Source organism: Leucoraja erinacea, chromosome 1, assembly GCF_028641065.1.
Source record: "Leucoraja erinacea ecotype New England chromosome 1, Leri_hhj_1, whole genome shotgun sequence".
NCBI classification, from domain to species: Eukaryota; Metazoa; Chordata; class Chondrichthyes; order Rajiformes; family Rajidae; genus Leucoraja; species Leucoraja erinaceus.
In genome coordinates, this window is record NC_073377.1 from 154,071,747 (window position 1) to 154,094,438 (window position 22,692).

General features: G+C 41.5%; 1 protein-coding gene across 2 annotated transcripts in view; it reads right to left on the minus strand.

Annotated features, from left to right (window-relative positions):
• The window catches only part of naf1 (nuclear assembly factor 1 homolog (S. cerevisiae)), a 177,960-nt gene that overhangs the window by 68,126 nt on the left and 87,142 nt on the right, over positions 1-22,692 (minus strand). For both annotated transcript variants that reach the window (XM_055646057.1, XM_055646050.1), the window contains exons 5-6: positions 21,689-21,771; positions 11,042-11,199 (exon numbers count right to left, since the gene is read on the minus strand). In XM_055646057.1, the coding sequence (XP_055502032.1) occupies positions 11,042-11,199; positions 21,689-21,771 (241 nt within the window). The remainder of the gene's footprint in view (positions 1-11,041; positions 11,200-21,688; positions 21,772-22,692) is intronic.

Sequence of the window (22,692 nt, forward strand, 5' to 3'; positions counted from 1 at the left end):
AGTGATCCCTGCACATTAACACTATCCAACCCACACTAGGGACAATTTACACATACTCCAAGCAAATTTACTGATCAACCTGTACGTCTTTGGAGTGTGGGAGGAAACCAAACATCTCGGAGAAAACCCACGTGTTCACGGGGAGTACGTACAAACTCCATACAGACAGCACTCATAGTCGGGATCGGACCCGGGTCTCTGGCGCTATAAGCGCTGTAAGCCAGCAACTCTACCGCTGCGTCATCGCGCCACCCGAGTTCCTCGGGCACCTGATACAAGCGAGTCAATGCTGCCTGTTTCGCTGAGTTACTCCAGCTTATTGTGTCTATATTTGGTAAGACAACTTGCTACCATTTAGAAAATAACATATCCCATGTGGATTTCCACTAGTGTAGCTGGGACATGTAGGCCGGAGGGCCTGTTTCCACACTGTATCACTCTATGCATCCTGTATTCCAAAGAGCAAAACTAATCATTCAGGCAATTCTCTTACAACATGCGTTTCCACAACACAAATTGACTATCATTCAAGTGATGAATTAAGGAACCCAACTGGCATTATGCAGGCCAAATTAGTTCAAATGCAATTTTGATTGAAACTGGAGAATCACTTAAAAATGACACTGGAAATGGACAAGCAGAAAATAAAAGCTGTCCTGTTTCTTTGTAGCCTCCCAGCAGTAATCAGACACCAAGAACATTGCTGCTACTTTAACCACATGTCGCCACTGAAATTGAGAGGCAGTTTATTTTAGTGATAATTGTGCAACGAGATTCTATTAAACAATGTAACGTAGCCTTTGGTATGTTAATAAATGTATTGTCATTGAAAGGATGAAAGGATGTATATTCTTGAAAATACTATTGGGAAAATATGTTATTGGGAGCCTGAAACTCTCCCTAATCCCCTTCCCCCCTCCCGCCCCCACCCCATTGACACAATTGTCTTTATAACATGATTTGCAATAACACATTTTCTTAGGAATATAATTATTGCATTATCGCAGAACTACCTGGCCATAAAGATACAGAACGTAACATTGCAAACAGGATGCTGGCAAGATTAGGATCTGCCATATTCAATGTCTTTCTTTGTGAACTGAGACCGACTAACATGCATGGGTATACTTCCTGATCTTTTAAGCCATTGGATAACTCATCTAGTCCTGGTTTATTCATTTCAACTCCTTTCACTCTTTCTAGGCTACCATCTCATAGCCCAGACCAGTGGTTCAGTCTATTCCTGTACTTGGACGTATAATTCAGATATTATTTTGCAAATTCTCAAATAATCAAAATATTTAGCATCTTGCATGTAAACACAATCGATCCTACTTCATGCTTATCGGGATGAAGGGGTGAGTGGAAGGCAGTTTTGGAGATTGTGCAGTCCTTCAGTTGTTTATTTAGGAATCTTTTGGACTATCAATCTGCGCCGTGTCATCTTATTACCAATGTGAAGTTGTGCACTACTGGATAATACAAAGCAGTTTAACCACAGAATTTTGGAACACTGCTTGCAAGTTGGCAAGAACTTGCAGCTAGAAGTAAAGACAGCACAGTGGCACAGCAGTAGAGTTACTTCCTTATGCCCCTAACCCACTTAGGAAATATGAACGGAAACCTCTGGAGACTTTGCGCCCCACCCAAGGTTTCCGTGCGGTTCCCAGAGGTTTTTGTCAGTCTCCCTACCTGCTTCCACTACCTGTAACCTCAGGCAACCACCTGCAGCCTCCAGAAACCGCATAAAAACCTTGGGTGGGGCGCAAAGTCTCCAGAGGTTTCCGTTCGGGTTTCCTAAGTGGTTCAGGGGCATTACAGAGACACGGATTTGCCCCAGACCATGGCTACTGTCTGGACGGAGTTTGTACATTCCCCCTGTGACCGCGTGGGTTTTCTCCGGGTGCTCCGGATTCATCCCACATCCCAAAGACGTACAGGTTTGTAAGTTAATTGGCTTCAGTAAAATTGTAAATTGTTCCTAGTCTATGTGTAGCAAAGTGTTAATCTGTGTGGATCACTGGTCGGCATGGGTTCTGTGGTCAAGGGGCCTGTTTTCGCACTGTATCTCTAAATTTGAAAAACAGTAGACATAAGTGTGGGAATACCTTCACAATGTCACAATGTGGAGAGTAGGGACTCAAGAAGATAGCAGCTTCTCGTGGGTATTTTGGGATGAAGGTAAATGTGGGATTTACGAGAGGCAATCTTAAGGTAGCCGAATAAAATGTAATTCTATTTAGTTAAACCAAAGTAGGTCTCAACAATGTTTATTTCAGGAAGTCTAAGATACCTCTCCACGTGGCCACATCTCATGACATCGATTCATTCTCTTCAATGTTTATGGGTTTTTTCCCGTTAACAGTCATTTGTAGACCTTTCATCACGACTTCAGGAACATTTATTTTGTTCACCTCATTATTTCAGCAATACCACACCATAATAAACCTTGGCACAATCTCATTAAATCTCTCAAGGGCGGTTATAATACTTCTATTTACAAACAAAATTGAAGAGCACCATTTTCTACCCTGCCGTTCCAGTGTGCACTTGCTTATAAGTGATGTGAATACAAATGGCATTGACAAAACCGAGCAAGACACAAAAAAAATTGCAGTTTACATTAGAGCATTTCTGTTAAATCAGTATGATTGCATTTGGAACCTGTTTATAGGAAGCAATCGGGAAGACAAATTATATGTTTTGTTTTAAATTGACAAAGGACTGGAGTATAAGAGAAAAGATACCATATGCAAGTCTTGGTGAAAGTCCACCAGGTGTATATGTCGTGTATATGCCGTGCATTTTGTATACGTTAATCCTTTCTTTTTTATCTGTACTTTCTCTGTAATTGTAAAAGTGTAACACTGTATTAAACTATATTCTGCATTCTAGTATTTTTCCCCAAGCACTTGGTTAGGGCTTGGTTATACACATGAATATGAACTGGGAACAAGAACTAGCTATAAAAATTCCAAAAGAGAGCTGGGATAAACACTTACTATATGTGCATAATTGCTCGATCAACGTACGACATACTCTAATTCAATTTAAAACATTACATAGACTATATTATTCAAAAACTAAAATAAATAAACTTTTCCCCAATGTCTCACCCATTTGTGATAAATGTCAGTCACAAGAAGCTACCATAGCGCACTATTTTGTTTTTTGTATAAAAATCCAAAAATTCTGGAACTAAATATTTGAAATCTTCACAAAATTAATTAAAATAAAACTTGTACCAAAAGCAGAATGGATCATTTTTGGAATATCGGAAGGTAACCCCGAACTAAACATTTCAAAAGAACTTACTTAATTACGGGCTAATAATGGCAAAAAAGCTTATACTCAAATTTTGGAAAAATGCTCCAATACCAACAATAAAAATGTGGATTTCAAACATGTTCGAAACACTACACCTGGAAGAGATGAGACTAGCAGGCAAAGCAGACCACTTCCAAAAGACGTGGTCTGCATTTATGGAACTATTACAAGCATAAGGTGCAATAGTAATTTAAAATATAAATGGTACCAGGATCTGGTAACGGGGGGGGGGGGTATAAAATAAAAAAATAAAGAATTAAACATTTTTTTTTTTAAAACACGGTTGGTATATCCTTTTTTGCGGAGTTTGGTGTTATGAAAGAGCGATTGTTTTTCTTTTTTTTTTCTTTTCTTTCTAGGGTCTATTTCCTTTCTTTACTTCCTTCTCTAACTTCTTCTCTAAGGGGCTTTCTTTTCCCAACACTTTTCCTGCACCTTCACAATTCAAACTCACTTTCCTTACTTCTTTTATTTCTACCTTTTTTAAAGCTCGAAAAACAAAGTGGTACAACAAATGTAATAAGATATATGTGATGTGTATTACTGTAATTTACTGTACTTTTAATAAAAATAAAATTTAAAAAAAAAGGATACTGAGTTGGATGATCAGCCATGATCATATTGAATGGCGGTGCAGGCTCGAAGGGCCGAATGGCCTACTCATGCACCTAATTTCTATGTTTCTATGTTTCCAGAGATGCTGCCTGACCTGCTGAATTACTCCGGCATCTGCAGTTCTTTGTATCTCTTTGGAATTAATAAATGCCTAGTGCTGAAGAGGTCTTGATGGAGAGAAGACAAATAGTAGTTTTTGACAGCAAGACTAAAGAAAGAATGAGGGAATACAGTGTTTACAGTCCATTAATTAACTGAAATGGCAAAGTCATTCCATATACGACAATATACATTGAATAATTTAAAGCTTATGTGGCAATTAAAATATGCATCAAATATTGAAACACAAATAGGAAATGCGCTTGAATTCTGAGGAACTATAAACAAATAAGACAGAAGTGTTCAGAAATTATTAATTTTAAAATAGAATGGACAGACATTTCAGATGATGTACTAGATTCCCCAAATTAATGTCTCAGTTTACCATATTAGCCAAAAATCTTTCAATCGCAAATACGAGTAGCTCATCAAATAAAAGCAAGTATCTCATCAGATTACATAAACTGTTTATGTAATCTGAAAGAATTGAAAATTAAGATCTCTTTTCAGTTCTGCTCAAACAAAACGAGATTCAATTTCAGGTATTGTTGCACATGTAACAAATCTGTATTCTAATGAGACCTAAGCAAGCAACAAGCCAACACTGACATACAGTGCATTGCTTCCATTCTCTCAAAATGTATTTGATGTTTAAAATGCCAACGTCAAAAGCAGAAAACGTTATTGCAACCAAGGAAAATCACCCTTTACTCTGCATGGGGACTTTTACAGCACTGAGAAAAAAATATTGCAGGCTGGAATAGCTGACATATCTGTTCAATGCAAATTAATAATTCTCTATGTGTAGGGAGGAACTGCAGATGCTGGTTTAAACCAAAGATAGACACAAAATGCTGGAGTAACTCAGCAGGACAGACAGCATTTCTGACCTTTCTTTCCTCCTCCATTCTCCGAGTGAGGCTAAATGCAAATTGGAAGAACAGCTTCTCATATTTTGCTTGGGCAGCTTACAACCCAGGGGTATGAATATTAATTTCTCTAACCTCAAGTAACCCTTATATTCCCTCTCTCCATCCCTCCCCCACTCAAGTCACAACAGGTCTCGACCTGAAACGTCACCCATTCCTTCTCTCCAGAGATGCTGCCTGTTCCGCTGAGTTACCCCAGCATTTTGTGTCTAATATTCTCTAGGCTGGTTCATCAGTACCAAATGTTCCAGTAGCTATTAATTTGAGATGCAGGTAAAATTAAGCAGATAACCTTTGGTGTAATATTTCTAATAACTGTCTTTCAAGCTTAAATTTAGTACTTATCATTAAGTACATTCGAAATGCTTCATGGAGGCACATCTATCTATACATAACTAAAGCTCTGATCTTGTTATCCACCAGTTTGCATGTTCATTCTATTTGCACAAAAACGTTATGCGATAGCGCTATGATTTTTCGCCAGCTTACTCACTGTTATCCTGAGCTGCGATTGCACCAAGTTTCGTTCTGATCGGTGGTCCAATGTAAAAGTTAGCGAAGTTTGAAAAATCTTAAAAAACGCGCATGCGCAGATCAATCTCTACTCCTGCCGTTCAGCACTGCGTGGATTGGTCTTTTCTTCTGTCAGTCCGCAGGCCGGACCGCCGCTTCCTGCACCATCGCTTCTTTGAGGGACGATCTGGATGGCCGGCAGATGTCTCCAACCGGACACAATTATCGGAGGGAGATTGGGTCGGAGACCCAACACATAGCAGCCCAGCGTCGGATCCCAGCCCAGCGTCAGAGACCCAGCCCATCCCGGAGTCGGAGATGTCGCCAAATGGAAAGCGGAGACACTGATCCTGGCGGAGGAGAACGACCAGCACCCGCTGTGAGTCCCCATTGCAACGTCAGCTCCAGCCCCTTCCCCTCTGGTCCCCCTCACTGGATCCCACCCCCCTCCCCGGTGATACCACCCTCTCCCCACAACCCCCGTCTTTTCTGAGCTCTCTCTCCCCCCCCCCCCCCCCCACCCCACCCGGCCGCCCCCCACCCGCGACAACCCCCCCCACCCACCACCTCCCCCCCGCAACCCTCCCCCCACCCGCCCCCCCCCCCCCCACCCTCCACCCCCCCTACCCCCGTCTACACCCCCCCACCCACATCCAAGGGGAAATGAGCTGCACCTGCACAGTTAGGGGCTATGGGTGAGTGGTGGAATACTGCGTTGGAAGAAACGGGTTGCGTTGGGGGACCAGGCCTCCCATGTGACTGGGACCCAACTGGTCCCACTTAGTTAGGTTTAGAATAAAAAGATGCAAAATGAATAATCAGCAAGCACAAAGGTTGAGCAAATGGCTTAAATGTAGATGGAAATTTAAATAATTACCATAAAAAAACCAGAAAGGCAGAGAAGCTCAGAGGTTTCAGGGCAAACGAGGGTAAAGAGAGCAGTCACAGAAAGTTTGAAAATTGGAAATCTATTTACTAATTTCAGCTTGTCTACAACTTATTTTCTTTTCCTTCATTTAGCAACCTCACTGTATTCAAGTTCATAGATGATTGCTGCGTGAATAATTGCATCATCTCTGGATTCCCTTCTATTCTTTTATTTCTCATGGATTTACCTAACTTACCCTAAAATTAATTCATACTGTTAAATGCAAGAAGTATATCGTGAATAATTACATTATGCGTTACAACTATTCTCAACCTGCTCCAAGATGTCCCTTTTATTTCCTTTTCTCCTCCATATTTAACAAGTTTGTCTTTAAATACACAAACGACTCCATCGTAGAGCGTTACACATTCTTATCATTTTATAGATATACGAATGAAATTGCATAAATTGTGCAGTGGTTAATAGGTTAATTGTGTCAAATGGCCCATAGGAAGAATAACTGAAAAATAATCTAAGCTAAAAAGCAAATTTAATCCTCCATAAAGTCTAGAACAGTCAAGTATTTCCTCAACGTCATAATACAAGCAATGTGGCCAGGTGAGAACAATTTTAGACAGATGGTGCTTTTTTTTTTTAATGACTGATTAGGCAGGGAGGATATGGGGTGATATTTGACTGTTATAGATAAAAGTTAATGAAATCTGTACCTTCTGAAGAAACAGAAGATGGAGTGTATGGATACAGAAACAAAATTAGAAGAGATAAGGATCAAAAATAAAATACTACTTGATAAGTAGAGGCACAAGTGAAATGAAGCTATGTTAACCGTTTACATATTCTTGCTTAGGCTCCATTTTGGGTGTTGCAAATGTGTCAAGGACGCGAGTCAAGTGTTAATTTACTATAAAGTTTAAGGAATGAGGAGCAAAGCAGCAGGGTTTGTAGATCAATTAAATCTATGATTATTCGTCTTACACTAAACATCAAGCAATAGTATTTTAATATGTGCAAAGAAGCTGTCAACAAAGGCACTAGTCCGGCTGCATTCAAGTCAAGTATTAAAGATAAAACCATAATGGCCTAGATATTCGATCATGCAGCAGTGTTTACTTCAGTGCTACGTAAATGAAAATTTTCGTTCCCCAGAGTGAAAATTGATAATGACAATTTCCAGTTCACTTGTGGAAATTCAAGCAGGCTTTTCTGATTCTCAGTACAATCACCATGATGCAAGAAAAGCTTTCAGCCATTCAAAACTATACTGTCTCCACAGCAATATAGCCTGTCTCATTCATCCACTATGGCACGATAGCCCCAACAAATTCATCTCCTTGAAATGTCTATTGATTTCCTTTAGAAATCATTAATTACATTTCCTTCTACCTTTCCTTTTAAGCAGAGCACTAAATTGCTACCACTCATTGGGTAAAACAATTCTTGCTCACATCCCTTTTTATCTCTTATCCCAAATTTTAAAATGTCCCCAGTCCTTGCACCATCAATCAGCAGTTTTCTCTTACCTTAAGTTGTCATATAATCTTTCGTACCTCCCATTCCTTTGTTCTCAGCTCAACCCTAATCTTGCAGCTAAATCACTCATCCCTGAAGCCTTTCTTGGAAATTTCCTCTGCATCCTCTCAAGGATGTCCACATTCTTCCTAAAGTACTGTCACCAAAATTGGAAAATATAGTTTATCTGTGGTCTGACCACAGTCGTATAAAAGTTCAGCAAAATACCTATACTCTGCACATTCAGTATTTCTACAAGTGCAGCCCAAGATTGTAATTGTAATTGTAAATTGTAAATCTTTATTGTCATTTCCTGAGTATTCGCATACTCAGAGGAAACAAAAAAACGTTTCTCGACCAGTGTCCATTCAGTTTTCGTTACAAAATAAATAGCAATTAAAGTTAAAATACATGTCATGAACAATTTAACCCTCTAATAACATTCAATAACATTCAACAGCCGTTCCGACCGGCAGCGGGGTGTTTGTGCGCGATACTTGGCAGGGGGGAAAGTTCATTTAACAGTCTTATAGCCTGTGGGAAGAAGCTGAGGAGCATCCTGCTGGTTTTGCAGCTGATGCTCCTGTACCTCTTCCCAGATGGGAGGATGGTGAAAAAGTCATGCGATGGGTGGTAAGGGTCTTTGATGATGGAGATGGCTCTGTTGATGCATCTCTTCTTGTATATGTCCAGCAGGAAGGGGAGTGGAGCACCAATAATCCTGCTTGCGGTCTTCACTATCCTGTCCAGTTGGTGCCGTTCGTACGCCTTGCAGCTCCCGAACCAGGAAGTGATGCCGTATGTCAGTGTGCTCTCAACAGTCCCCCTGTAAAAAGTCCGTAGGTGTGTGGTGGGGAGGCCTGCTTTCCGTAGTCTTCAGAGGGGGTGAAGTCGCTGCTGGGCTCTCTTGACCAGAGCTGTGGTGTTGGCCGTGGACGTCAGGTCATCAGACAGGTGTAGTCCTAGGAACTTCATGCTGCTGACCCTTTCCACATCAGCTCCGTCGATGTGCAGAGGTGTATGGTGTTGTTTCCCCGCCCTCCTGAAGTCAACCACCATCTCCTTAGTTTTTCCCACGTTAAGAATGAGGTTGTGGGATTTGCACCAACCTGTGAGCAGCTCCACCTCCATCCTGTACGCCGATTCATCATTGTCACTGATGAGACCCACTACTGTTGTGTCATCAGCGAACTTGCTGATGAAGTTGTTATTGAGTCTGGCAGTACAGTCGTGTGTCAGCAGACTAAACAGAAGGGGGCTTAGGACACAGCCTTGGGGTGAGCCAGTGCTCACGGCTATCGTTTTTGATGTCCTACTGCCCACCCTGACTGTCTGCTGCCGCTGCGACAGGAAGTTCAGGACCCAGCTACATGTGCCAGCATCAACCCCCAACAGCTCCAACTTCTCCACCAGCTGCTGCGGGATGATTGTGTTGAAAGCGGAGCTGAAGTCTATGAAGAGGATCCTGGCATAGGTGTTTTTCCGATCGAGATGTGACAACACGAGGTTCAGTGTTGTTGAGACTGCGTCCTCTGTGGATCGGTTGGCTCTGTAGGCGAACTGCAGTGGGTCTAGGTCGGCAGGTAGACTGTTTTTGATGTGCTGCATAACTAGTCGCTCAAAACACTTCATTACAATGGGTAGGTCATCAGAGCAGGTCATCAGAGATGTTTATTGCCAGGAAAAAGGATGTACTTGGGCTTGATGGAACCAGTGAACAATCAGTTAACTGGTAAAGATGCTAACTATTGAGCCAGCTAACCTTATCACATTTCCTGACATCCTCCTTCTTCCATGCACACGAGCTCCTCAGTCCTCCTCCAATACCCATGACATAGGCTCATGCATTTTATCATCACCTGCTGCTTTCCGCAGCCACCTTCATTTTTGAGCATTCAAATTATCAAAAGAAGTCATGATACAACCTGTCAGTATGCACTTTACCGCACATCCGTAGGAGTTTGATGTGCCAAATTCGGGAATATGCCGAATCGCCTCAAAGTTCTGAGGATGTAGAGGCGTTGGTGAGCTTTCTTTGTGATTGCATCAATGTGCTGGGCCCAGAGCAGGTCATCAGAGATGTTTATTGCCAGGAAAAAGGATGTACTTGGGCTTGATGGAACCAGTGAACATTCAGTTAACTGGTTCCAAGAATGATGGTTTTCATATGTGGAGATTTAGTGAACTAAAATTGTTGCTCTGGTGTTTAGAATTAAGAGAAGACGAGTCATCAAAATATACAACATTCCTGACGCACCTGAAAACCTAAATCCAGTGATGTTTTGTCATATCGAGGAGCTGGGGACACAGATTCAAATATGTGGTATGCTAAGATGAGGCAAATTTGTTTCACTCAGAAAGTGGTAAATCTGAAATGTTCTACCTGGAACTCTCTGGATTGTGTCCATTCATAAACAAATCACCAGAAGATCTACTTCTGCTCTTGGCTCCTATTTTCTTATGAAGGGTTGGAAGGGGTTTCAATCCTGATTTCTTTGGACCTGGGATTTCCAATCCAACAGCACTGGCAATAACTCAATACAAATACAGCAGTTCTAGATAGAATCCATCTTGTACACTTCTCAGAGGCAATAAGTAATGGACAATGAACAACATGGACAATAAACAGCATTTGCCAGGGATGTCTGTACCCCATCGAGAATGGAACAAATGAAACATTCACTGCCATGTCTGATTTGAAACACAAAACTCATCAACAACAATGTAGTTATTCAGGTTTCCAAATTCAACATATACCCCAAATTCACCAAGCCAAAATTAAAGCTCAATCTTGGCTCAAGTGTCAGAAGATAACCTCCAAATCAATGGAAACTTTATAATCTCAAGCAAAGTTTATAGAAACTTGGAAGATCAATCCATTGCATTACTTTTAAATAAATAAAATATGATCTGAGGTCACTGGTTAGATTTCTTAACTTAAAAACAGTCAAGTTATTTTCTAATTTTGTCCTATATTGTCAAAACAATCCTCAAAGATATTGAACAGTACTTTTCAGTTTTAAATAATTACAACTGGACAACATGATCAAACACTTAACAAGTGTAAAATATAAAATGGAAAATAAAACGAGAGGATAAATGGTAATTCCTTCTTTCACCAAATAAATTTGTAATTGAAAATGCTTGGTAATTAACTTACTTCAGTCGTTCTGCAAAGATGTACTGTGTGAAATCTTTCACAGCAGGGGCGAAAAATAACAACTCCTGCAGCTCAATTCCCTTTGCACAGATATCTTCAGGAGAATTGAATCGTAGAACATAGAACGGATGACAAACTGGACCAAACACTTCAAACACCTATTAATTAAATGAGACAATGAAACAAGCTTATTGCATTATTTACAATTAAAGACGAGAAAATAACAAGTACAGAACTGGTATTACCAAGTCTTATAGGGTACCATTGGGAAAGGTTTGCGGGAATTTATGGTAAATATTTTCACTTCAAGATATTTTCACAAGAAAAAAAATATCAATATTCATTTCATATCAATCAGCTCAAACATTAAAATCCCACTTTCCAAAATACAGCATATGAATTGGAAATTGGAATAGGTCACTTGGCCCTAATGTTACTCTGTTATTTAATATGATCATGGATGATCTGACTGTAACCTTAATCCTGAACTGCTGTCCAGCGTGTTAACCTTTCACCCCTTATTTATTAATAATCTAACTCTACTGTAGAAATGTTTATTAAAGACTGCATGCTTCAACCAATCTCTCTCTTCCCAACTCTCCTGGCCACAAACCTAGCAGTCCAACCTTTTTCTTTTAAAAAGCAACCCATCTAGCCTAGATATTATTCTAATAAATCACCTTAGAAAAGGTTCCAATGCATTTGCATCATTCCATTTGCATCAATAGAGCAGATAAATGCCGTACACAGTGCTGCAGGTGTGAGGCAAGACACAAAACGCTGGAGTAACTCAGCAGGTCTGGCAACAAAACATGAATAGGTGACGTTTCAGGTGAAGATCCTTCGTCCGAAGGGCTGACTCGCTGAGTTACCCCAGCATTTTGTATTTCCTTGGTAAACCAGCATCTGCAGTTCCTTGTTTCTATCTTGTGACTTGTATTTCAGATGTGATTTTTCCAATGCCCTAAATTGAAATATACCAACCCTACTTCTGCATTCAATCTCCCCACCAATATGTGATTACATTTTGTTAGTATTTCTAATTGCAATACCCTGCATACTAATCTTTTGTGAATTATGCACAAATCCATCTACATCTCAGAGCTCTACATTCTCTCGCCATTTAAATAATATGTTTTAACATTTTTCCTTCTAAAATGAACAATTTCCTGATTTCTCACATTATCTGCTATGTAGAATTTATTTGCCTACTCAATTAACCTCTGTATGTTTCATCAGAACATTCTTAAGTCCTCTTCAGAAATGATTTTAACCCATGCTTATAAAAGCCTGCTTTCTTATCTCCACAATGGTCAGGAGATCAAATTGACAAAAAAACTAACAGATATGTCTGCTACGCATAAGAAAGCTACCAGAAATGCTGTTGTCTGCCAGATAACTGACAACCCAATGACGAACACTGCTCAGCCAAAATCACTTATAGAGTGACAACAGATAACATTTAAAGAAAGGAATAAGGGCCAACCCTAGGACATAAATAGCATTGCTAGAGACTGGTCTTTATTATTTCAAATGACTAAAACATTGATTTAGCCTGGGGAAAAACACATTTGTGACACTTTCTTGGTCAAATCAGAGCAATCAGTCAATTTGATGGGGCACTTCCTATAATTGACATCATTCAGTAGACCATTTTAATTGAATGAGTTTGAATTAGAATTGGCTATTTACTCAATTACTAGAAAATTAACAAACAGCTGCATTCTGGTTTTTTTAAAGACATTAACATAAATACATAAACACATTAATCAAATAGAAAGGATTTTTAGCAATATTCCACTTCCAAGACATCAAAAAACAGTTTTTTTAATGGTACTATTCAGTTGATGCACTATTGTCAGAATGATTTTAACAGGCAGTGAAAATCCTCTGGGCTTAATAGAGATCCACTATTTTCTGAATCATGTACCTTGAGTTAATAAATGACACACCTAACAGATATGCTGACTTTACATTTAACTGAAAGCATCAAGAGATACACAACAATATTTTTATAATAACATTTAATGCACATTCCTTGCCTTGTGGTCTTAAAGTTGCAGAGAAAGCCATATAGAATTTGAAAGATTTCATGATACTTGGCAAAGAATAATAATGCGACAAAGCTCACAAATCATTGAAAGAATACACCATTCCATTTTATTTCACAATTACACCTGCTAAAACACATAACTACAAATGGTAAAAGACAAGTTGAGCCCAGCCACAAAACATCAAACCAAAGTACCATCCCTTAAGCACATAAGGCGTGGCTTCAACAGCTGCGGGACTTTGCCAGCGCCCGCCCGGGGCTCCAACAACAAGACATGGAGCGCGGCCTTGCATCACCCCGCGCGGCGTTAATGGCCGCGGGACAATTGTTATTGCCCGCCGGGGGCTCTGACTTTGACTCTGACATCGGGGGGAGAGGGAAGTGCAGGGGAGAGATACGTTTTTTTTGCCTTCCATCACAGCGAGGTGGAGATGCGCTGTGATGGATGTCTGTGTAAATTGTGTTGTGTCTTGGGTCTTTTTTTTCTTGTATGTATGACTGCAGAAACAACATTTCACTTGAGCCTCTATGAGGTTCAAGTGACAAATAAATTGTATTGTATTGTAACCTCCTGGGCAAAGGGAAAATAAAAGTTGCATTGGATAATTCATAGAACAGTTCAATACAAAAACAGTAACTTCTCCTATCTCTCCAATGCAATCTACAGTCCAGAACTGTGGTTGCTCTTTTAAGTACTTCTTGGCAAACTGTAACATGGCCCAATCCACACCTGACTCCTAAAGAGTGTTTCTGATCTGTTGGACAGGTATTTGGAGATTTTTCTTGATTATAGAGAGAATTCTTCCGTCATCAGCTGTGGAGGTCTTCCTTGGCCTGCCAGTCCCTTTGCGATTAGTAAGCTCACCAGTACTCTCTTTCTTCTTAATGACGTTCAAAACAATTGATTTTGGTAAGCCTAAGGTTTGGCTGATGTCTCTAACAGTTGTATTCTTGTTCTCCATCTCCTTTGACTTTCATGGGCACGTCTTTGGCCCTCACGTTGATAAACAGCAATAAAAGTGTCCAAAGGTGATGGAATGACTAGGTGCTGAGAGCTCTCTTGTACCTGCATTAAGGAGGCATTTAAACACACCTGAGAAATTACAAACACCTGTGCAGTCATGTGTCTCAAACATTATGGTGTCCTGAAATGGGGGGACTATGTATAAACACTGCTGTAATTTCTATATGGTGAAACCAAAATATATAAAAATACCCTATAATAAAATCTGACACTGTGCACTTTAACCACGTGTGATTTATTTCTATTACAAATCTCAAATTGTAGAGAGGTAAATAAATAAATGATGGGTCTTTGTCCCAAACATCATGGAAGATGTAATGAGTCGAGTCGTACACACGTCAAGGCACAACACATATTTATTAAAGTACAGTTACAGCATTGGTCTGCAGGACGTTACAGCAACTAGCAGCTACTCAGACTGAATTACGTAAGCAAGCACTCGGTAATATAAATTGCATAGTAGGCGGAGCTACTACTAACAAGCACTACAATTGGTTAGTAGTAAATAACCAATCTATATCTTTCCTTGTAGAAACAAAATAAACATAGATTTGTGGATACATGGTGGATAAACAATACAGTGGTAGAAACGCTGATAACGTATATGGGGAAGTATAGATGGTTACACAAAATCGCCGTATCGAATGGGTGGCCTGCTGACCCGTCCGGTACGAACCCGCATCTCCTCCTTTCACCAGGGAGGTGATAGGGGAGGGGACCGCGGATGTGACTGGGGACGGCACCGGAGACCCCCGAATGGAGGTGGAGGCGCGCTGGGCACTGAACGCGGTGGAGAGGCCGTGGGGGACACAGTCTCTTGCAGTGGAGCAGTCGGCCCAGTAGTGGAAGGGTATACAAAACGCAAGACCTCTGGAGTCAAGTCGCAGGACGCGGTTCCTTCACAGGAAGGAGATGGTGACATTGCGTATGTAAATGGCCCCGTCCGTGCTTACCAAGTAGGAGCGGGGTTCTTTGGCAGGGCACTGGATGTGACACAGACGGCCATAGCCCTTGGTGGTCTGGAGGCGAACAACCTGTCCTCTGGAAAGAGGTTTCAGTGGCTTACTGGACTTGTCAAAGAAACGTTTTTGTGCATCGCGCTTGAATTGTAACTGTTTCTGGACAGCAGGCAGAGAATGGACCTGTGGCTGCAAAAGCTGCTGGGACACAGGCAGGGAAGCACGGGTTTGACGAGACATCAGTCGTTGGGCTGGAGAACCCAGGCAATGTTCCTTAGCTTGAGCAGGTCCAGGTAGACGTCTAATTTAGATAGGTAAGAATGCTCCATTAGTTGTTTTGCGCTTCGGACGGCCCGTTCGGCGAGTCCGTTGGACTGCGAAAACTCAGAGGTGCTGGTGATATGTCGAAAGTCCCATCGTTGTGCAAAGTTTATGAAAAGCTGGCTGGTGAACTGACTGCCGTTGTCGGATAGAAGGCGTGCAGGGGAGCCGTGCATGGAGAAATGGCGCTGTAACTTCTAGATAACTGCTTCAGATGTGATGGCTTTGAGTAGATCAATGTCAAACCTGCCGGAATATGAATCGACAAGAACCAGGTAGTGTTTCCCATGCCATTCGAATATGTCGGTGGCTACCGTGGACCTCGGTCCAGGGGGAACCGGGTACGGCAGTAAGGGCAGATGGCGCAGACTTCAGTTTTGTCATGTATGTACTTGGTCCTACCAGGCCAGTAAAACATGCTCTGTGCCCGTGGTAAGGTTGCCTCCACACCGGGGTGGCCCCTGTCGAAGGCATTGAAGTACTTGTCCCGGAGAATGGGTGGGACAACTGCTATTCCAAGATCACAGCGGCCGATAAATATGGCGGTCTGAAGGCGTTGCTGCTCCAAACCTTCGGCCTAAGTCGGTTGGAGCGAGCGGCCCGCATTTACAACATGGGCAGGCTCGGCGACCATAAACGATCGGCCCTAATGAGCGAGATGCTCACACTCATGGACGGCCACCAACACTGCATGCTTTTTGAATATGTCTACCGGCAACAGCTTCCAGACGACATCCGCCCACTCCTCGCACGGGTAAGTTTTGAAAACCCCCGCCGGGCTCTAGCGGAGCATGCCGACGAACTGTGGCTGTCCAGACGGCAGGAAGTGGGCACACTGGATCGAGTGGCCAGTGCCCTGGAAGGCGCAGAGGCCTAGAGCCACGCCCACCAGGGGCTCCACGGAATATCTGGAACCTGCCCTTAAAGGGGAAGTCCTTAAAGGAGAAGTCCTTAAAGGGAAAGTCCTTAAAGGGAAAGTCCTTAAAGGGGAGTGGTGATTTTACCACCGGCGTTGGGGTAAAGTGCACAATAAAGTGCAGTGAAATGAACTTGTCAGCAGCGATACAATCAAAAAGAACACCCAATACACAATAATATTTAACACAAACATCCACCACAGCATTCTTCACTGTGGTGAAAGGCACAAATTACGATCAGTTCTCCTCCATTGTTCCCCCGTGGTCGGGGCCATAAACCTTCGCAGTCGCTGCTGCGGGCGGCTGGAGGTACAGGCCCTCTCGTTGGGACGGTAAGACCCGAATCAGCGTCTCCCTACCGGAGACTGCGGCTTCAGGATGTTGTCGGCCGCAGGCCAGCGATTGGAGCTCTTCTCCGGCGATCCCTAACGAGGGGTCCCAGGCTTCGGACGCCACGCCCTCGGCTAGAAGCTCCGCAGACCGCGGCTAGAAGCCGTGGGCCAGCGACGTTATAAGCCGTGGGCCAGCGATCGGAGCATTTCCTTCTGCTGACCCCGGCAAAGCCTCACCCGCTCCGCGATGAGAAGTCCACGCTGCGCCCGCTGCTGAAATTCCGGGCCCGACTACGGGAAAGGCCGCAACAATCCATGATGTTAGGCCGCGAGGGAGGCGAAATGGAAAAAAGTCACCTCTCCATGGAGGAGGCGACCAAAAGCGGTTCCCCCCCTTACTCCCCCTCACCACCCCCCACACAAGACACACCAAGAGACATTAAAACACACATTTGGACACACTAAAAAAAACAAAAAGAGTAGAAACGACGAACACGCTGCTGACAGGGCAGCCGACCCGCAGTGCCCCCACCGACTGCAATCTTTCTATTTTGCTTCGGCTATATTTGGAGTTCTGTGTGCCGTTCTGATCGTCCTATTATAGCAAGGAAGTGGAGGCTTGAGAGGAGTCAGGTTCACCAGAATGTCTTGTGTAAACCAACATCTGCAGTTCTCTGGAATGCCGGAGGTTAAGGAAATGTCAAAGACTAGAGGCCATAGCTTTAAGGTGAGAGGAGCAAAGATTAAAGGAGATGTGCAGACCAAGTCTTTTCTTGTTTTAATGCATGCCTGGAACGCACTTGACAGGGGTGGTGGTGGAGGTAGATACAATGTAGCATTGTTACAAAACCCTGCCATCAGTGGCGCTCCAGATCAGCCCACTGTCTTCTGTGCGTGCAATTCCGGAGGCTGTTGGGGGGGGGGGGGGGGGGGGGGGGGGGGCGGGATTAAAATGCAGGTTGGTATTTGTTGTTGCAGAGGAATTTGCCTGGACTTGCTCGGGTGAAGAAAAATCAATCTGCAATCCCGCCCCCGTTTTTTTTTTAGGTTGCTGGTCGATTGCATCGCTGGATTGAAGTTAAACGCGACTTCTAACGCCTTCAACATCATGGATCGCAAGTGCAGGACAAAACAAAAGGTCATTTATTTAACATCTTTTCTTGCTTTTTGGTGTGGTTTCATTTTAATCTAATGATGCGAAAAATGCTATTTAGGCCCTGATACGATATTGGCCCTCTTGCCTGCCTATAGGGGCTTAAATCATAAATTTTGCGGCCACATCCCAATCAATCACAATCCAGAAACAGCCACTCTCAAGATAATCAGATTCATTATTTTTTTGCACAATCATGTCATAAGAACATCTAAATCATCTATATTTTTATGTTATTGTCTATCCATGCTCAATATTTTCATACTAAATATCTGAAAACTCCCACAGTAAAGCATTATTGAGATGTTTTGGAATGAAAATATTGATCGTGGATAGACAATAACACAAAATATAGATAATTTAGATGTTGTTATGACATGAATGTGCAAAAAAATAATGATTTTGATTATCTTGAGAGTGGATGTTTCTGGATTTTGAACAAATATCTGTGTAAAACAGCCCTTGCCTGTGGAGTGAGAAAGAGTAAAATTTATGGGAATTAAACATTCAATTCCTTCCATTGGCATAGAAATTCATGACTAAGTGAGATTTAAAAATCATGTTATATTGTGAATTCTTGTGTGAATGGGATCAGTTTGTTATTTGGATACTTTGGCTATTTAAAAATGTATTGTTAGCCTTTTCTTAAGAATGGGATAGATGTTTAGATCTAGTAGTTGAATTTAGAAGAATTTAATTGATTTGATGACTGATGAATATGACTTTTTTGTTGGGTATTTACTATTTGTTTTAACATTACTTTTTAAAATTACAATAATATTAAAGTTCTGATCTTGAGAATATCACATTTTTGAATTTTCAAGGCAGTCTAGGTGTTTACTACTATTTCCGTCGGTTAATTTTGTATTTAGCTACTTAATTAATTAACTAATTATATACTTTAATTTCAGGCCATCCAAGTAAGATGTATCATATTTGTTTCAGAATGCTTCAATTTATAATAACTGAAAATTTCATTCAGTTCTCTGTATTTTTAAGAAAGTTATGGGTTTTTATGTTATTTGACTCTCCTCGATCACAGCTTTTGTGTTAAGTTAATGGAAAAGCAATAGGGAACTAGTGCCAATTTCCGAGTATTAAAATGGCCATAACGTTTTTAATACTGAAGATATGAAAGTGAATTAGGTATCAAATTAAAGTTCTTTTTATGCTTTATCTGATGGGATAAATTACAGGCTTGATTTTTAAAATCTCTAAACGTTGTAACATTCCTATACAATGGTGGCGTATAAGAAGCTTTTAGAAAAGTACATGATTATGCAGGGAATAGAGGGATATGGATCATGTCCAGGCAGATGAGATTAGTGTACAAGCCCAGCTGCTGAGAGAATGGAGGGGCTGGGCTTGTAAACTCTGGAGTTTAGAAGGATGAGAGGAGATCTCATTGAAACATATAAGATTATTAAGGATTTGGACACGCTAGAGGCAGGAAACATGGTCCCGATGTTGGGGAAATCCAGAACCAGGGGCTACAGTTTAAGAATAAGGAGTAAGCCATTTAGAACGGACATGAGGAAACACTTTTTTTCACAGAGAGTTGTGAGTCTGTGGAATTCTTTGCCTCAAAGGGTGGTGGAGGCAGGTTCTCTGAATGCTTTCAAGTGAGAGCTAGATAGGGCACTTAAAAATTGCGGTCAGGTGATATGGGGAGAAGGCAGAAACGGGGTACTGATTGGGGATGATCAGCCATGATCACATTAAATGGCGGAGCTGGCTCGAAGGGCCGAATGACCTCTCCTGCACCTATTGTCTATTAGTTTCTCTTGGCATCATATTCCACACAGATATAGTGGGCCAAAGGGCCTGTTCCCATGCTGTACCGTTCTATGTTCTATATCAGCTTCCACACTGAATTCAACCAGATTCATTCTGACTTCTGCATATAGTAACATTAGTAACATTAATACAACTTGCTTCAGAAAGTACCCCAAGTATAAAAGAAACGCCACTAATAACTTCCACGTTCTTCCCAATCCAGCTACTTTAAGTAATTTGTCTACACAAGAGGCATCAAGTCCCTTCGTCCTTATAATTGCTTACATATAGTTCCAAAAGTCAAGATTTTCAAAGGGCAACAGAAAAAAGTATCTCAATGACAACTGTGGCTGACAAGTGAATCTAACCTCAACATGACATATAAGCGGAATTCTGTAGAACAGTAGTATTCTTTCGGTTTTCCACTGAATTCTATTAGTTATGCATCCTGGTATCTTGGTATCCTACCACTGCCCTCACTGAAAGCCAGATCTTATACCCCCTGAATACAACACTCAATATCCATCTAATTGTGCAGATTCCCATTTATCTCCCTAAATCTTATGTTATGCAACATGATTCTCATCTGTTGTATACTTTACTGAATCTGGCTTTAAAATCTCATGCATCCACTATACTCAAAGATGCTTCTTAATTACTTCAATATTTTCAGGAGTCAGAAATGGCTCTCAATCACTCATTGTATACTGCATCTAACTCGACCTTTATGCATCCTGCGCTTTATTTTATTGCCTCTCAAGCACCTACTTAATCTCCATTGAATAATGACTAATCCACTAGTCTACGTTACGCACCAACGGTCAATTCTCATTCAGCAACCATATTCATCATGCAACGATGCCAGTTTCCCACTGTCCTGCTTTATGTTCTGTGCTATATGTGTCCCATCTCTCATGTTATAGATGACACTGATCTGTCTTCCCTTCGTCCATTTACCGTAAGACAATCTCAATGATCTAATGGTACTAAATAATAAACAGTATTATTTTCATGCAGCACCAAATACCAGTGCATAATAAACAATACGTGATGTGACCTTCACTTTGCCATACTCAACTCAGCAATGAACGATGCCGACCCAGATTCCGACCTTTCTTAAGCTGCTAGTCATCAAAATCTATATTACTAAATCTCTGATCTTGACCACTTTCGGCCGACTGTGCTGTGATTTCCGAGAGAACGCCGCCACATACGGCCGTCATTTTTGGCCACCTCGCTCAGAGCCCACCTCCACCGTATGAGTGCGGAGGATTTTTTCCGTCGATGAAAAATTAGAGATATTGATGTTTTTACAAAATTCCGCATTCTCTCTGCTGCCCCCACTGGCGGCAGGGGGAGGGACTATAAAACCAGGAAGTGTCGTGTCGTGTCTCACTCAGTCTCTGCCAGAACCAGGAAGCGAGAGAGTCACGGCTCACGGCTCTCTGAGCTGCGAATAACACTGAAGGCACGTCTACTCCACGGTGAGTCCCCTCGATGCGGCTGTAAAGTGGCTGCAGCCCTTTTAAACCAGTTTGTGTTCACAAAGTGAATTTTGGTTGTCGGGTGTCTGCAGCCCAATTGTTTGCCTCGCCTTTTTTTAACAAGTTTGTGTTCAAGTTTGCGTTCACAAAGTGAATTTTGTTTGTGTTCACAAAGTGAATTTTGGTTGTCGGGTGGCTGCAGCCCAATTATTTGCCTTGGCTTGGCTTTTAAAATTGTTGCAACAGTTGGATGCCTGCCCAAGCATCCATACGGCCCACAATGTCTATACTAGCCCTGTGGAAACCAGTACCTTCGGCCCGCAACACCCATACTAGTGCAACAGACAGCCCCCCCACTGGCGAGCAGTATTGGTGACCAGCCCTCCTGTGTGATGCTGGGACCCAACGGGCCCCACTTAGTCTAGTAAGTAGTATTTTAAGCCTTTGTACTGGCAGTGTTTCACCAGCAACAATCATTTTTGAATTCCAATTAAGCCATATGTGACCTCAGCTTCTAATTCTAACAATTAACCTCTTTCATGATTAACTAAATAGAAATTTCAATGTTTGAGAACTTTCACCGTAGCAAAACATGTACATTAGATGTTACTTGTTCTTGTATAATTACCTGTCCAATTGAGCTCCTGTTCTTTCTGAAAAGGATAGTTTCCTCATTCACTGGTGGCATATTCTCTCGTGATTCAACGATCACTGCAAATAAAGAGACAAATTCAGAGTGTCATTAAAATATTCACATAAAAAACAAATTCCATCTTTCAACGTAACAAAAAAAGAGCAGCAGCTGTGGAAACGTAGTTGGTCAGGCAGCATCTGCAGAAGGAAACGTCACCTGTCCATTCCCTCCACGGATGCTGCCCTGACCTACTGAATCCCACCATGTTCATTTTTTTTTGCTACAGATTCCAGTATCACAAATGTGCGGTGCCTCCATCTTTAAATGTACTCTGAACCAAAGCCTACTTGGGAATGTCAATTTATGTTAATAACATTTTATTATAAATGAATGCAGAAATCAAAGTGAAAGATTTACTCCGTTTCTCACTTCAATGATAATTCTTGACCTGCTGAGTATTTCTAGGAAGTTGTTTTCATTTCCAGCAGCTATCTACTTGAAAAATGTACTACCACAATAATAAATCAGCAAATGGGTCAGCAAGGAATCTTGTGAATTGTCACCTGAGCTATGTATCCAATAATTCAACAGCATCGATGAGTTAACGTGTTGAACAATGCTATCAGCTGGATAAAAATGCATTTTCTTGTTAATTGATACATTCTATTTACAACATTCATTAGGATCAGTAAAAATGGCTTGATATCATTAAAAAAATTGTTTTTATCTTATGTGGAAGAAATAACCAAGGCATTAATGATTCATGCTTGTGGCAATTTTAATCTTTTGGTGCATCATTTAAAAAAAAACAATCCTAATATTTAGATCACAAGGCAGCAACGTTTCCACAATCTACTTCTGACGGTGTCACAGTGCATTATGGAATTATTCACCATATGGCATAATATCTAGAACTAAAGGTCAGAAGTCTTAGCAAATTTCTATTTTACAAATTGTGGCCAAAAATTCTGTGGACTTTAATATAGTTTTTTTTTTCA